This window comes from Rhinopithecus bieti, unplaced genomic scaffold, assembly GCF_001698545.2.
Source record: "Rhinopithecus bieti isolate Rb0 unplaced genomic scaffold, ASM169854v2 scaffold_2453, whole genome shotgun sequence".
Classification (NCBI taxonomy): domain Eukaryota; kingdom Metazoa; phylum Chordata; class Mammalia; order Primates; family Cercopithecidae; genus Rhinopithecus; species Rhinopithecus bieti.
In genome coordinates this window covers 462,491-476,531 of record NW_016804447.1, presented here as the reverse complement: position 1 = coordinate 476,531, position 14,041 = coordinate 462,491, and the positions used below count along the sequence as shown (strand labels likewise).

The window sequence follows — 14,041 nt, the reverse complement described above, 5'->3', positions numbered from 1 at the left end:
TCTCTGTTAGCCCCCTTCCTTGGACCCCTGCTAAGTCTGCTGTTTCTGCTTACCATAGGACCTTGTGTTATAAACAGAATTTTGCGGTTTGTCAAGGAAAGGTTTGACACCATACAGCTCATGGTCCTCAGAGCTCAATACCAAACTGTGGACACTGAAACGGAGTCAGACCTATAGGACCCAAGATTGGCTCCAGAGGTACCTGAGAGAGGGGGAAATGAAAGAACACATCACAGCCTTGAGCACATCACATCCCCCCATATGCCTCCACTTCCTGGGCCCGACACAAACACATCACAGCCTTGAGCAATGCCTCCACTTCCTGGGCCCGACACAAACACATTCCTCCATTTATCTCAAAGAAAAACAACACCTGGAGAATCTCCGATAAGTTTACAACCGTTTGAAAAAGCGCAGGACCCGATAAGAAAGCTGCTAAAAGTATAATTTAAAATGTAAACCAATTTAATGCTGTAGCCTAGAGAAATGCCTTGTTCCTCTGTAAGCTGACAAGTCCTGTTTACCTCGAGCTATAAAAGCAAGCACACGCATTGTTCCGGGCCCTCTTGTATATTGTGGAACGGAGGGACCAAGTTCGAACTTGCATTAAAGATCCTTGCCGCTTGGCTTTGACTCTGGACTCTGGTGGTCTTCTTCGGGGAACAAACGGTCTGGGCATAACAGCGGCTGTCAAATGGTGGCCAGGAGAGCAGAAAGGTCTGAGGGGATGGCCAAGGCCAGGGCATCTGCTATGAACTCTGAGTCCTGCAAAGGTAAGACCATGCCAGGTGTGTAATTTCTGAGAGCAGAGAGGATGCTTCTCTTTGACAAGAAGGATCATTTGCTGTAAACATAGTAGATGTTCTATAAGTACATTTTAGTGACAATAATGACTCAAGTGCTGAGTTATGCCATGTTGTATATGTATGAAATTCACAGAAAGAAAGGTATTATGAAACTGAGAGTCTGAAAGGGGCCCTGAGGAGAAGGTGGGACAAGGAGTGCACCTGGACAGGGTGGGCAGACAGCACATTCAACGCTCCCTGCTGCCCTACTCCGTGGTAGATGCTGTTATAGATTACAGCAGCCTTCTCTACACACTCTGAATACAGCCCTGCAGTGTTTCTCAGCACTGTGCTCCAGAAAGATACTGACGATGGCTGGAGTTGATAAGGCATGGAGGGCATGCAGCAGTTGCCTAGGAGCCTGCTCTAATGGTAATTCCATTTTTAATAATTTCAGCCTTCCACATTACTTGCTATGTAGCCACTGGTCTGAAGTTTCTAGTGGCTTCCTGAAACCTGGGCTTGCCTGTCTGTCTTCCTGTGCCCCCTAGGTCTCCCTACAATGTAGCAATTCCAGGTTTCTGGGTTAGCACAGCCTGGGGGCTCCAGAACCCTGGTTTACCTCTGAGAACCAGGTGAATATTTTGAGCATTGCCCTGGTTCAGGACGTGAACCCTACCAGTGAGTTTGAAGAAGGATGGTTAGTTTGGGGCTGGGTCAGGAAAGAGGTAAAGGAGAAAAAAAGGCAGCTTGGCTGGCATGGGAGAAACACAACATACAAAGGCTGAGAGGAGGATGTGCATGGAGTGAATTCCAGAAACAGCGAGTAATCCGGGTCTGGTTAGAAAAGAGGCCACACCAGTGAGAAACTGGGAAGCAAACTTTTATATGTAGGACAAACTGATTATAACAGTTTTGAAACACTCACATAAAAGTTTCTATTCACCTTGAAGAAATACAAGAGCCACTGGAAACAGAAGGCTGAGTTTCTGGGGAAGCGCTTTGACCCTTTGCAGCACTCGCCGCCTTCTCCTTCAACCCAGATGGAGAGTCTTCCAGCCAGATGCAGAGACAGGAGCCGCTGGGAGCCAGGCAGCAGTGGGATTCCACACTCTGCCCTTTGCTGCCCTCCTTCCTTTCTCACACCAAAGGCAAGGATTCCGCCCTCAAGCTCTTACATCTCAAGAGACACCCAGGAGAGATTTCTCTGGCAAATAACAAAGTACACAGGGGCCATTTCTGAAACACCTCATTGGTCTTCAATACTCAGAGATCAGTGCTGTTCATGGATCTGCCCAGCCTTCTATTATTTTTTTCTTCACTTTGACATGAAAGTCATTCAGGACCCTAAAAAATAGTAAATGCCTAATAAAAACGAATAAAACCTGATAGTGGATTGCTTTCCATAAGAGGAGGAAGAAGACTGTGAAAGGCACAGCCACTAATATATATCATTGACATTCCCTAATCCTGAGTATATTTTTTTCATATAAAACGTGGATAATAATGTCTGCCTCCTGCCTGCCACACACAGAAGTTTCAGGGACAGAGGATCTCTAATAGAACCACAGCTCATCAATCAGCCCTCCAATGACTGCCCCTCCAGTGCTAGCACCGTGATCTGTGGCCTTGTCTATAAGTTCTCTGACATAAGGTATCTTCAAATGGAGGAGTGGTCATTGCGGTTATTATTGCGGGTACAAGAGCATAAAAAGAATATGATCAGCTCATTACTTGGATGTTTTGCATAGAGGAGGCACATCTGAGGTCATTTCAACTTCTACGTGGCCCACTCTTTTAAAAAGCACTTGAAGATTCAAATGACTTGAAAAGTATCAGGTGAAACTAGCAGGATAAGCCGTTTCCTGTGTACACTGCCAGCGGGCATGGAACGTGGTGTGGTTTTATGCAATGTTGGTTGAGTCAAAAACTCATAATCTTTGACCCAATAATATTCATTTCCAGTTATCTGTTTTAAATTTCAGAAAATTATTTTCCCACTATGGCTGTAATCTCAATATTATTTTTAGCAGAAAAAAATTCAAACAAATCAAATTTCAACACAGCAGATTCTTACATGAACTATGGTAAATTGATTCCGTGCTGAAATAGTATTTGTAAATAGAGAAAAAACAACTTTTAATAAAAGTTTTAAAACAATGAAAATACTTTAAAAGGTAAAATGTAAAATTGTCAATAAACTGTGGTCTATGATAGACAAATATACATTTAAAGTGTGGAAATGAAATACCTATAATAGATGAGAACAGTGTTTTCCTCTCTGGCTGGTTGCATACCCTATTCTTGTATTTTGCAAATTTTCAATTTACATAGAAATATTTTTAAAACATTCTGAAGAAATTTTCTTTAATACTTTACATGATAATTTTATCAGATGAGCAAAAGAAACTGGTTACATTTACTCACCTGATAGAAAGGAAAAGTCATAACACTAATTTCAGGAAAAAGAATTTTCAGAGAAGATGACTGCTATAGTTTTTTTTATCCTCCAGTTTCTGAAATTCATATATTGAAATTTAATCCCCAATATGTTGTTATTAGGAGGTAAGGCCTTTCAGGAGGTGATTAGGTCATGAGGTCATGGGATTAATTTCTTTGCAAAATAGCCCCAAGGGACTTTGTTTGTTTTTCCCCTACTTGAGAAAGGAGGAGGACACAGTGAGAATTGTGAGGTCTACAACCTGGAAGGGAGCCCTCAGCCGAACCTGACCGTCCTGGAAATCTGATCTCAGATTTTCCAGCCTCCAGAACTGTGAGAAATAAATTTCCCTTATTCATAAACTAGCCAGTTTATGGCATTTTGTTATAGCTGCCTTAATGGACTAAGATTTTAACCATTATACTATTAGCTTTGCCTTTTCTCTTTAAGGCACATTATTCTTCATATGACCTTGAAACTATTTAATTCCAATATTCCTGAAGAAAGGAAGGAAGCAATTGTTCAGGGAGTGAGTAACTTGAGAATGATTTTTCCTGTGTATGAGGAGCATACAGAATAGATGCAGGTGATGTGGATGTCAGATTGGTCAAACGGAAGTAGAAGACAGCAGGAATGAGAAGAGAGAAGACACAATATGTTAGTCGCTTTTTCAAATGATTCATCCCATCATGAGAAAGCATCATTTATCACAGAGCATACTCACAGAGATGAAACATGATCCCGGAGACAAGCTAAAGAGATTATAAGCTTTACTAGACAGTAGGGAGTTTTCTCTGAGCAATTTCCATGAGCCTTTGGGTCACAGGGAGGTAAGATAAAGGTGCCTGTCACTACGTGTGTGTGTATGTGTATGTGTGTGCACCTGTAGATGTAAATGTGTGTGGGCTCTCATGTCCACACTAATCTCTTACATGTAACTCTGACAGTGAGTGTTTGCTTGGCTTTAGAGCCATAAGAAATAATCAACCATACTCCAACAAGTTGCGTGACAGCAGAGATGCAAATGAAGGGCAACATGCTTCAAGAGAGCTCACTGTTGTTACTCCTCAATACATCTGTTATACCCAAGCCTATCAAGCAACACGCTTTTAAGTTCCTTATTTTAAAGGAGTCTATCATTTGATAAAATCTGAAGTAACGATTTTCATGAAATTTTCTCAAACAAACGAGATGATTAAGTTTGTAGTATATTTACTGCAAACCCACTTCACGACTTATGGTTTGGGAGCAAACAGAAATTCAGATTCAGGAAAGAACAGAAGCTACTTCCAATCAACTTTTATTATTTGGAACTGTATGTGACTGCATTAATTAGCTATCTAAAATGGCAAATAAATATTGGCTTATATACCAACTTCAGTTGAATGGATTTATAGATGTTTTTACTAACAGCTCCAATATATTGGGTGCTTAGTGTGTGCCATGCACTGCACTAAGCATATTAGAGATTTAATCTTCACTAACACTTTGAAGTAGATACTATAATTGTCCTCATTTTATGTATGAGGGTACTGAAGTTTCATAACTTTCTCAAGATCCCATAGCTGAATAAGCCATGGAGTGGGTATGAACAACCTAGGAAGTCAATGTTTCAGTCATGATTTTATTATGGATGCTTCCAGGAACACTGAAGGGAGATCTTTGGGTTTTCCTCTAGGGCAAACGAAAAGGTAACTTGTGATTATTTAGCAATTTCAACCGTGGGGTTGGGAGTATTATTATATAGGCTTAGTATTGGCCATTGCCCATCCAATTCCCTGATTCCAATTATTTGGAGACAAAGGCACAGAAATGAATTGACATAGTCAATTAGCTCCAAAGCTAAACTAAAGTCTTCCTGTTAGTTATTTGCATTATTTTAATGCAAATAACTAACACAGTCAATTAGCTCCAAAGCTAACTAAAGTCTTCCTGTTAGTTATTTGCATTTTCTTCCCTTCTATTGAAGGCAAAGTGAAGTAACACATGAATTTCCATTATGATCTTTTAAATAAAAAACAAAATATTTTGGAACCTACAATGATGTGAGTGAAACTTCAACCAGCTCCCAGGTAATCATGTTATTCTCCTTGCCTCTGGGAGAGGGGATGTAAGACTCAGAAAGGACAGCTCAAAAAAGCATCATTTTTGATGGAGTGCAAGGTATGAAATTAATCATTTTCAGGAAACTATCACAGCAATATATTTCTTATACTACGTATATAATAATCGACATTACAGGTACTGTACATACACTTCAATGGGCCATTTGCTTTCTGATTGTTTATTATATAGTGCTGTATTAGCATATGATAAAGGATTTGAGGAAGAATAGTGAGGTATTTTTTATGTCTACTTTAAGCTGTTAGTTTTACTGCATTTTGGAATGTGGAGAATTGTCTTGACGTCAAATCGAGCTATAAAGACTAAATTGAATTATCCCTATGGAACAGCTGTTAAGTCTCGAGGGAGGGGGAAGGTCCCACAAGAAAGAGATGACAGATAGCAATGAGGATGGCTGCTGAATGCAGCCTGCTAGAGGGGCATACGTTAGATTAGGCAAAGGCTGGGGCTTCCGTGGGCCTTGAAACACATTTTATAATTTATGGGTAGTACCATACTCTTGCTGACTGATTTGTTGATCCCTTGAATCTGAACTTCCCAAGGCTTAATAATGCAAGAGAGTCTGCAAACACTAGGGAAGGACACAAATACCATTCCTTCCAAAAGCCCTTACTTAGCACCACAGTGACTTAGTGACTGGGAGCAAAGTTGATTTTGTAGCAGATATGGTGTCTTTGGGGGAAACTTTAAGCTTGACTACAGAAAGGGAAGAGTTTGTACTTCAGTATTTAACTGTGCAAACCATTGCTTCCCAAAAGAAATTCCTATAGGAGATAGACTAGATATATAAATATGTGTGTGTGTATGTGTGTGCGTGCGTGTGCGCACGTACATGTGCAAGTGTATAGTGATGTGAATTCTCACTTAAGCAGGGTGTTGGAAGCAAATTGGAAGAGAAATAATGTACATTTTTTTCTTCTAAATTGTGAAGGTTAAAACTAAGGTTGCCTACCTGCACAATAAAACAATTTTCTTGGGATTTTTTTCCAAATACATTAGGGCTAAATGGATCCTTTATGCCTCATATTAACAATACTGCCAATTAAACCCTGAGGAGTAACGTATACTAGCAAAGTTTTAGGCAACTTAATAAGTGCTGTAGTAGTTTAAAAGTCACCACAACACTTGTTAAAGTTTTAGATAATGATTCTCTCAGAAAAGGAAATGGTGGAAGCTACCGATATTCAGAAACTGAAGTTTATTTCCCCTTGTTCCTTCTCATCTTCCTTTTTTTGCTTTGCTTATTCAGTAACTCTAATACACTTATCATTAAAGATATTTTTAACACATCACATATATAAATGCATTCTTTTTAAATATTATTATAGAGATCTTAGTTATTTATATCTAAAGCTCAGGCTTCTATACTTTTAAGTCCCAGTTTATGAACAATGAGTGTGCAATGTTTTTATAAGCTTACTGTTGTTTCAACTTGCTCTGCCACATCTTAGCAAAATGGCAGGTAGTGATGTCCTTTGATGTTGATGACATTAGGCTAATCTAAACTTCCCATAGTGCATGATCTCAATGTAGTGCCCCTGTGTCAGCAGATTGGACTCAAGGAAACTGATACGTTATGAAATATTTCTTGAAACTATATTTGGAAAGGGATAGGAATGAGTGTGCTTTCCATGGCCCAAGACCACAAATCTAGAATCAAAAAGAAAAAAAATGTATTCATGAGCAAGTCAGTGCTTATGTTAATTAGGAGATGGTTGACCTAAGCTCATGTGGATAAGTTGCAGAATTTTTGGAAGCCTTAAGCATGAGCCAGAGATGGACAAGTAATGTCATTGGCTTTTCTAGAGTCAGTGAGGTAACTAATCCCTCCCTAGCATCATTCTAACTTTTCCAAACCGAAGGAGTCAGGGACTTGACACAAACCTTTTAAAATTCTGACAATCTTTAATCCAAGTGTTACTACCCAGGAGCATCCTCTGACTCACATCCTTGAATCCAATGGCAGTTTTCAAGAAAATGTGTGAATATGATACCCCAAAACATAAAAATCAATATAGATTATATTTATCAAAGAAGAAAACAACCACAAAGTCATTTAAACCCATACAACTTCTCTCCCTAAGCCAAATGCCATAGAAAAGATTGTGGCCCCACTTCCATTGAGCCATGCTGTAGAGAGGTGCCCAAATTTCTGGCCAGGGTGGTACATGGGAAGATCAATCTGTGAATCTGTGGCTTACAAGAACAATTCTGAAGATCTGGGAATTTAATCATTGTCAGATAGAACCAAGTCTCTCCCTGTGTGTGGTATCAACTGAGATCACAAGGAAAGCCTAGACTTCTGCCCCTGGTGAGCTATCATGAGGAACACCCCTTCACCCCCCGGCAGAAGCAGTCTCAGAGATGGTTTAATGGTGAGTCAGGACTGTCATCACCCTCCAGTGATATGAGGGGCATCTCTCTTCCACTCACACACAAACACTGTGATGTCACTGCAGGTCACATGGGAAGCAGTAATGAGTCTTTAATACTAATCCAAGCCAAACATATCCCTTGTGGTTTCAAGAGTTTTTCTTTACCTTTTGTCAATATTGGGCAAAAATATGAGTAAATGCAACAAACTCTCCTTCTCCTCTGGAATTCTCTACATGATGTCTGACATTGTAGCCAAAATAATACTACTCGAAATGGTTCTAAATATATAGAAATGGTTCTAAAAATACAATTGTTGAATGAAGACAATTATAAAGTAAATAAGGGAAAATAAAGGGATGTAAATGGAAATTAGCTTTCTACACATCAGTTAAATTGGTAAAATGATTAAACCAGTAAACTACAATAAGTTATGTATATATAATAAAATGTCTACATAAACCAGTAACAAAAGCTATACATAGATATGCTCTAACACTAGATAAAGCAAAACAGAATTTTAAAAACTATCCAAGAAACACAGGAAGGTAGAGAAAATACAGAATTTTAAAACTCAGAAAACAAAATAAACGAGTATTAAGCCTAACACCTTCATTACATTAAATGCAAATTTGCTAAATAGACCAACTAAAAGACAGAAATTGAAAGCATGAATTAAAAAACCCTGACCCAACTATTTGTTGCTTATAAGAAACTCACTTCAAAAATAATGACATAGGCAGGTTAAAAGCAAAAGGATGGGAAAAGTTACACCACAAAGACATTTATAGGGGAAAAGCAAGAGTGACTATATTAATATCAGACAGACTTCAGAGCAAAGAGAGCTATCAGACAGATAATAATATTATATAATGATAAAAGAGTGAATCTACCAGAACACATGGCATACTAAATGTGTATGTACCAACAACAGAGCTACAAAATATATAAACCAAAAATGGAGAGAACTGGAGGGAGAAACAGAGAAATCGAATCGAAAGTTATTGTTGGAAACATCAGCACCTTTACTGAGTACCTACCCTGTGTAAGGCACTCTGTTAGTCATTGTGAATGCAGTAGTGAAAAGAAAAAACACGGTCCTGACCCTCATGAAACTCATTGTCTATTAGGGAAGCCAAACGTTACTTAATTAGAAAATCATTTAATTTGTCAGTGTGATAAATGAGAATCTCAAACACACGAAAAGTTTAATCTCCCTCATTTAAAATGAACTATTTTTAATATTAACAGTAAGTAGACAGATATGTAACTCCCAGGCCATAGAATTTAATGGAATATGTGGTTTTCTTGTTTCATCTTCCAAAGATAATAAGAAATTCATGTTGTCCCAATGTGGACTGCAAATACTACCCACAGCTGAAATATACTCCACAGTCAAAAAAAAAAATGAATTATCTGGATGGCCCTAATGTTTTTGTTTCTTCCACTAGTGCAATTTACACTGATTCAATACCTGTCATTCTCTTTCTCTCCAGTGTCACCTCAGAGACTGATGGGAACTCAGAGCATAAGATAAACATATTATGAATGGGTACAGGAATGGGCTGGTGAAAGCAAGACTTACCCCAAAGTGGTAGAAACCATCAAGACAAAACAGATGGGTCGACTTACCACAGTATAGATCTGATGCTTTCGTCTCTTAGCCAGGTCAATTATGTTTACTCCATTGTAGTAAAGGTTTTCGATGCATCCATGGAAGTTTTTCTTTAAAAAGGTTCCAGGTTTTCCTGGTACTGGAATTCCTCCAAAACTAAGCTTTTGGGGTGAAAATAAAAACAAACTCTTAGTTACAAGCTCTGAAAGATTAGGAAAGGAAAGTAAACACATGCGTTTTTGGTCGATTCAATTGTATGCACGAGCCAAGTGGCTCAAATAATTATAGATGCCACTTGATTACACATTTAAAAGGATACTGATTAGCCCAAGTAAAAATAACTGTAATTGCTTGCTTCTTAAAGGCCTATTTTAAAAAACCATTTTCACTTCCTTTCTGAACCTTTTAAATACTAAATAAAACAATAATTTACAGAAGGAGGGAAAAAGAAAAAGAAAATCAATGTCCTTTAAATTATTTCTTATCCAAGCATCTTAAAAGATATGGCCATACTAAAGCCAAGAGACAAACAAAACATACCTCTATTCAGCTACAGACGAACCTAGTTTAAAAGCCTATATTGTATGCAAAAAGTCTTATGCATAAGATTGTCCACAATTGTCATCTATAATGAAGAAAAACAGGAAATATTCCAAATGTTCTGTACCATTTTGTGAAGCAGGTAATTAAGAATCAATATGATGAAATTTCACTTGTCAATAATGATGCTTATTAAACATCTGTAATATGTTTATGGGAAGTAAATATAATGTTGATTTTAAAATGTAAGAGTTATAATTGGATATGATGTCAACAATAAGAAGTTGAGCATAAAGCATAGTCTGGGAGGAAATACAATGAATTGTTATTATTAGGTAGGTGCAAAAGCAGTTGCGATTTTTGCCACTAAAATAATGGCAAAAACCGCAATTACTTTTGCACCAACCTAATTTAATAGTGGTTCACTTTGGAAAGGTTATGAGATACTAGGGTTTTTTTTTTTTTCTTTTACAACTTTTATTTCTAATTAATATTAACACAAATTGCCTTTTAGTAGATACATTATTTTAAAAGCAAGGTGTACTGTTATGAGTATTTTCTCTACTATGAAAAGAATCAAGATAATTTATATTATCAGGTTTGTCGCAATACCATTTAATGAAAATGCAGTTTTCTACTGCTTTCAAATATCACTGTCAGCATGTACTTCAACGACATCTATATTTGGATACTTCTCTATCTCTAGTTCACTGTCTCTTTTTATCTGTCTCTCTCTTAATGTTTCAGGAGGATGTGGTCTCCCAATCAGAATGCCTTCTTATATGAATAGCTACTGATATACTAAAGGCTCTTTCTAGATTTTTTTAGAAGCTTCACACTAGTAAAAAAAATGTTACTCAATGCAGTGTAACAGGTGAAGAGGATTATTCATCCTTTTACCCACTTTTACTTACAACTACACATTTTAAAGAGAATTTTTTGATATTTTATCTATTTCATTTTAAAGTTTAATTACAGAATAATTTTATTTAACTAGCTTGTTAGAATATTTATTGGTAATTTATTATTTACATTAAAACATCTAGTTGGAGAAGAATGGATGTTTTTAAAATATATCATTTTCTTTCCAAGAACCCACTGTTTTCTCTATTTTCAGAAAATTTCTAATAAAGTCCCCCAACTAAGGTTATTATTTTATTTCTCTAGTTCACATACCCATCATTAAATTAATTTCTATGAATTTCATGATTTCAAAAATTCCATTGTATATGAATTGTTCTAATTCATTAAACATTTTATCATGTAAATGCTGTGCTCATCTCATTTCTGCTGGTATATTTTCTTTATCCAGATACTTGCATACACTTTTATATTAAATCATATATTTTTTAGTAATTTTCTTTTAATTTTAGAGGGAGATACAGGCAATACCTTGTTTTATTGTCCTTTGCTTTGTTGTACTTCACAGATATTGTGGTTTTCATGAATGGAAGGTTTGTATCAGCCCTGTGGCAAGTGGATCTATCAACACTATTTTTCCAACAGTGGATGCTTTTTGTTTTTTCGTTAGCTTTTTTTTTTTTTTTTTTGGAAAAAAAAATCTTTAAATTGAGGCATATATATTTAAAATATAATGCGATTATTGTACATGTAACAGACTATAATATAGTGTAAACATATCTTTTATATGTACTACGAAACCAAAAACTTTGTGAGACTTGATTATTGCAATATTCACTTTATTGCATTAGTCTAGAACTGAATCCACAATATCTCCAAGGTATGATGGTAATCATATGATATGTGTGTGTGTGTGTATATATATATATATATATCACCTTATTAAATACATTAATATGAAATCAATTTCTTATACATTTATTTCCTATTTTACTGTCTCCATCAAAACTTCCTAACTCCTAGCCAAAACTTTCTAAGCAATATGAAACAATAATAATGGTATACAAACTTGTAACATCAACAACACCACCATCACAAAAGAAAACATTTTATTTCTCAAGTATACATAACACTTGTTCTGACTCTACATTAAGAGAATATCCTTCTGCTCTTTTACACATAAATTATTTTGCATTTATTTTAAATAAGAATGAATGCTTTGTTCTATTCATGATTATTTCAAAAATCCATGTGACAGACAATAGAGTATTTTGTTTGATCTACTGATGAGTTGAATTATATTACTGCATTGCAAATTAACAAATTATCTCTTATTGAACCATTCTTGTGTTCCATTTGTGCTCATATTTTAAGTAGTAAATTAGTTGGAGCTCTAGTTTTCTTTTGTCAAGCATTTAGATCAAGTCTAGATTTGTCTCTGAGTTTTACAACTTATTACATGAATGGCTCCTAAATCTCATAAAACATTCTGGAAAATTTAAAATGACCAGTGAACTTGTAAATTCCACAAATATTTTGTAAAAGTATTCCAAAATCCCCTTTGTTGATTTATTGCTATATTCAAACATTTTAAATTTGAGTCATTTACATTAAGAAAAGGTCCAAATCCATAAAAGTGGATAAACAGAACTAAAGACAAAAACCACATGATTATCTCAGTAGATGCAGTAAAGGCCTTTGATAAAATTCAACACCCCTTCATGTTAAAAACTGTCAAAAAACTAGATATGGAAGGAACATACCTCAAAATAAGAAGACCCACATATGAAAAGCCCACAGCCAATATCATACTGAATGGGCAAAAACCGGAAGCATTCCCCTTGAAAACTGGCACAAGACATGGATGCCCTCTCTCACCACTCCTATTCAACATAGTATTGGAAGTTCTGGCTAGGCAATTAGGCAAGAGAAAGAGATAAAAGTTATTCAAGTAGGAAGAACGTAAGTCAAATTATCTTTGTTTGCAGATGACATAATCAGGTATCTAGAAAACTCCATTGTCTCAACCCAAAAGGTTCTTAGCTGATAAGCAACTTCAGCAAAGTCTCATAATACAAAATTATGTCCACAAATCACTAGCATTCCTATACACCAACAGCAGGCAAGCCAAGAGCTAAATTGTAACGAACTCCCATTCACAATTGCTACACAAAGAACAAAATACCTAGAAATATAGCTAAAAAGGAAAGTGAGGGACCTCTTCAAGGAGAACTACAAACCACTGATCAAATAAATCGAAGAGAGCACAAATGGAAAAACATTCTATGCTCATGGATAGGGAGAATCAATATTGTGAAAATGGCCATACTGCCCAAAGCAATTTACAGATTCAATGCTATTCCCGTTAAACTACCATTGACATTCTTAATGAAATTAGAAGAAACTCTTTTAAAATTTAAAGGAAACCAAAAGAGAGCTTGAATAACCAAGACAATCCTAAGCAAAAAGAACAAAGCTGGAGGCATCATGCTACCCTACTTTAAACTATACTACAAGGCTACACTAATCAAAACAGCATGGTACTGGTATAAGAGCAGACACACAGACCAATGGAATCATAGAATAGAGAGCCCAGAAATAAGATCACACACCTACAATCATCTGATCTTTGCCAAAACTGACAAAAATAAGTAATGGGAAAAGGATTCCCCATTTAATAAATGGTGCTGGGATAACTGGCTAGCCATATGCAGAAAATCGAAATTGGACCCCTTCCTTAGACCACATACAAAAATCAATTCAAGATGGATTAAAGACTTAAATGTCAAACCCAAAACTCTAAAATCTCCAGAAGAAAATCTAGGTAATACCATTCAGGACACAGGCACAGGTGAAGATTTCGTGATGAAGATGCCAAAAGCAATTACAACTAAAGCAAAAATTGGCAAATGGGACCTAATTAAACGAAAGGGTGTCTGCACAGCAAAAGAAACTATTATCAGAGTAAACAGACAACCTACAGAATGGGAGAAAAATTTTGCAATCTATTCATCTGACAAACGCCTAATATCCAGCATCTACAAGGAACTTAAGTAAATTTACAATAAAGAAACAACCCCATAAAAAGTGGGCAAAAGACAATAACAGGCACCTCTCAAAAGAAGACATACATGCAGCTAACAAACATATGAAGAAAAGTTCAATATCACTGATCATTAGAGAAATCCAAATCAAAACCACAATGAGATACCATCTCACACCAGTCAGAATGGCTATCATTAAAAAGTCAACAACAGATACTGACATGATGGTGGAGAAAAAGAAATGTTTTACACATTGGTG

At 36.4% G+C, this 14,041-nt stretch overlaps 1 protein-coding gene across 3 annotated transcripts in view; it reads right to left on the bottom strand.

Moving 5' to 3' along the window:
• Nucleotides 1-14,041, bottom strand: part of LOC108527216 (contactin-associated protein-like 5) — a 404,395-nt gene that overhangs the window by 344,733 nt on the left and 45,621 nt on the right. For all 3 annotated transcript variants that reach the window (XM_017868363.1, XM_017868364.1, XM_017868365.1), the window contains exon 4: nt 9,355-9,498. In XM_017868363.1, coding sequence (XP_017723852.1) covers nt 9,355-9,498 — 144 coding nt within the window. The remainder of the gene's footprint in view (nt 1-9,354; nt 9,499-14,041) is intronic.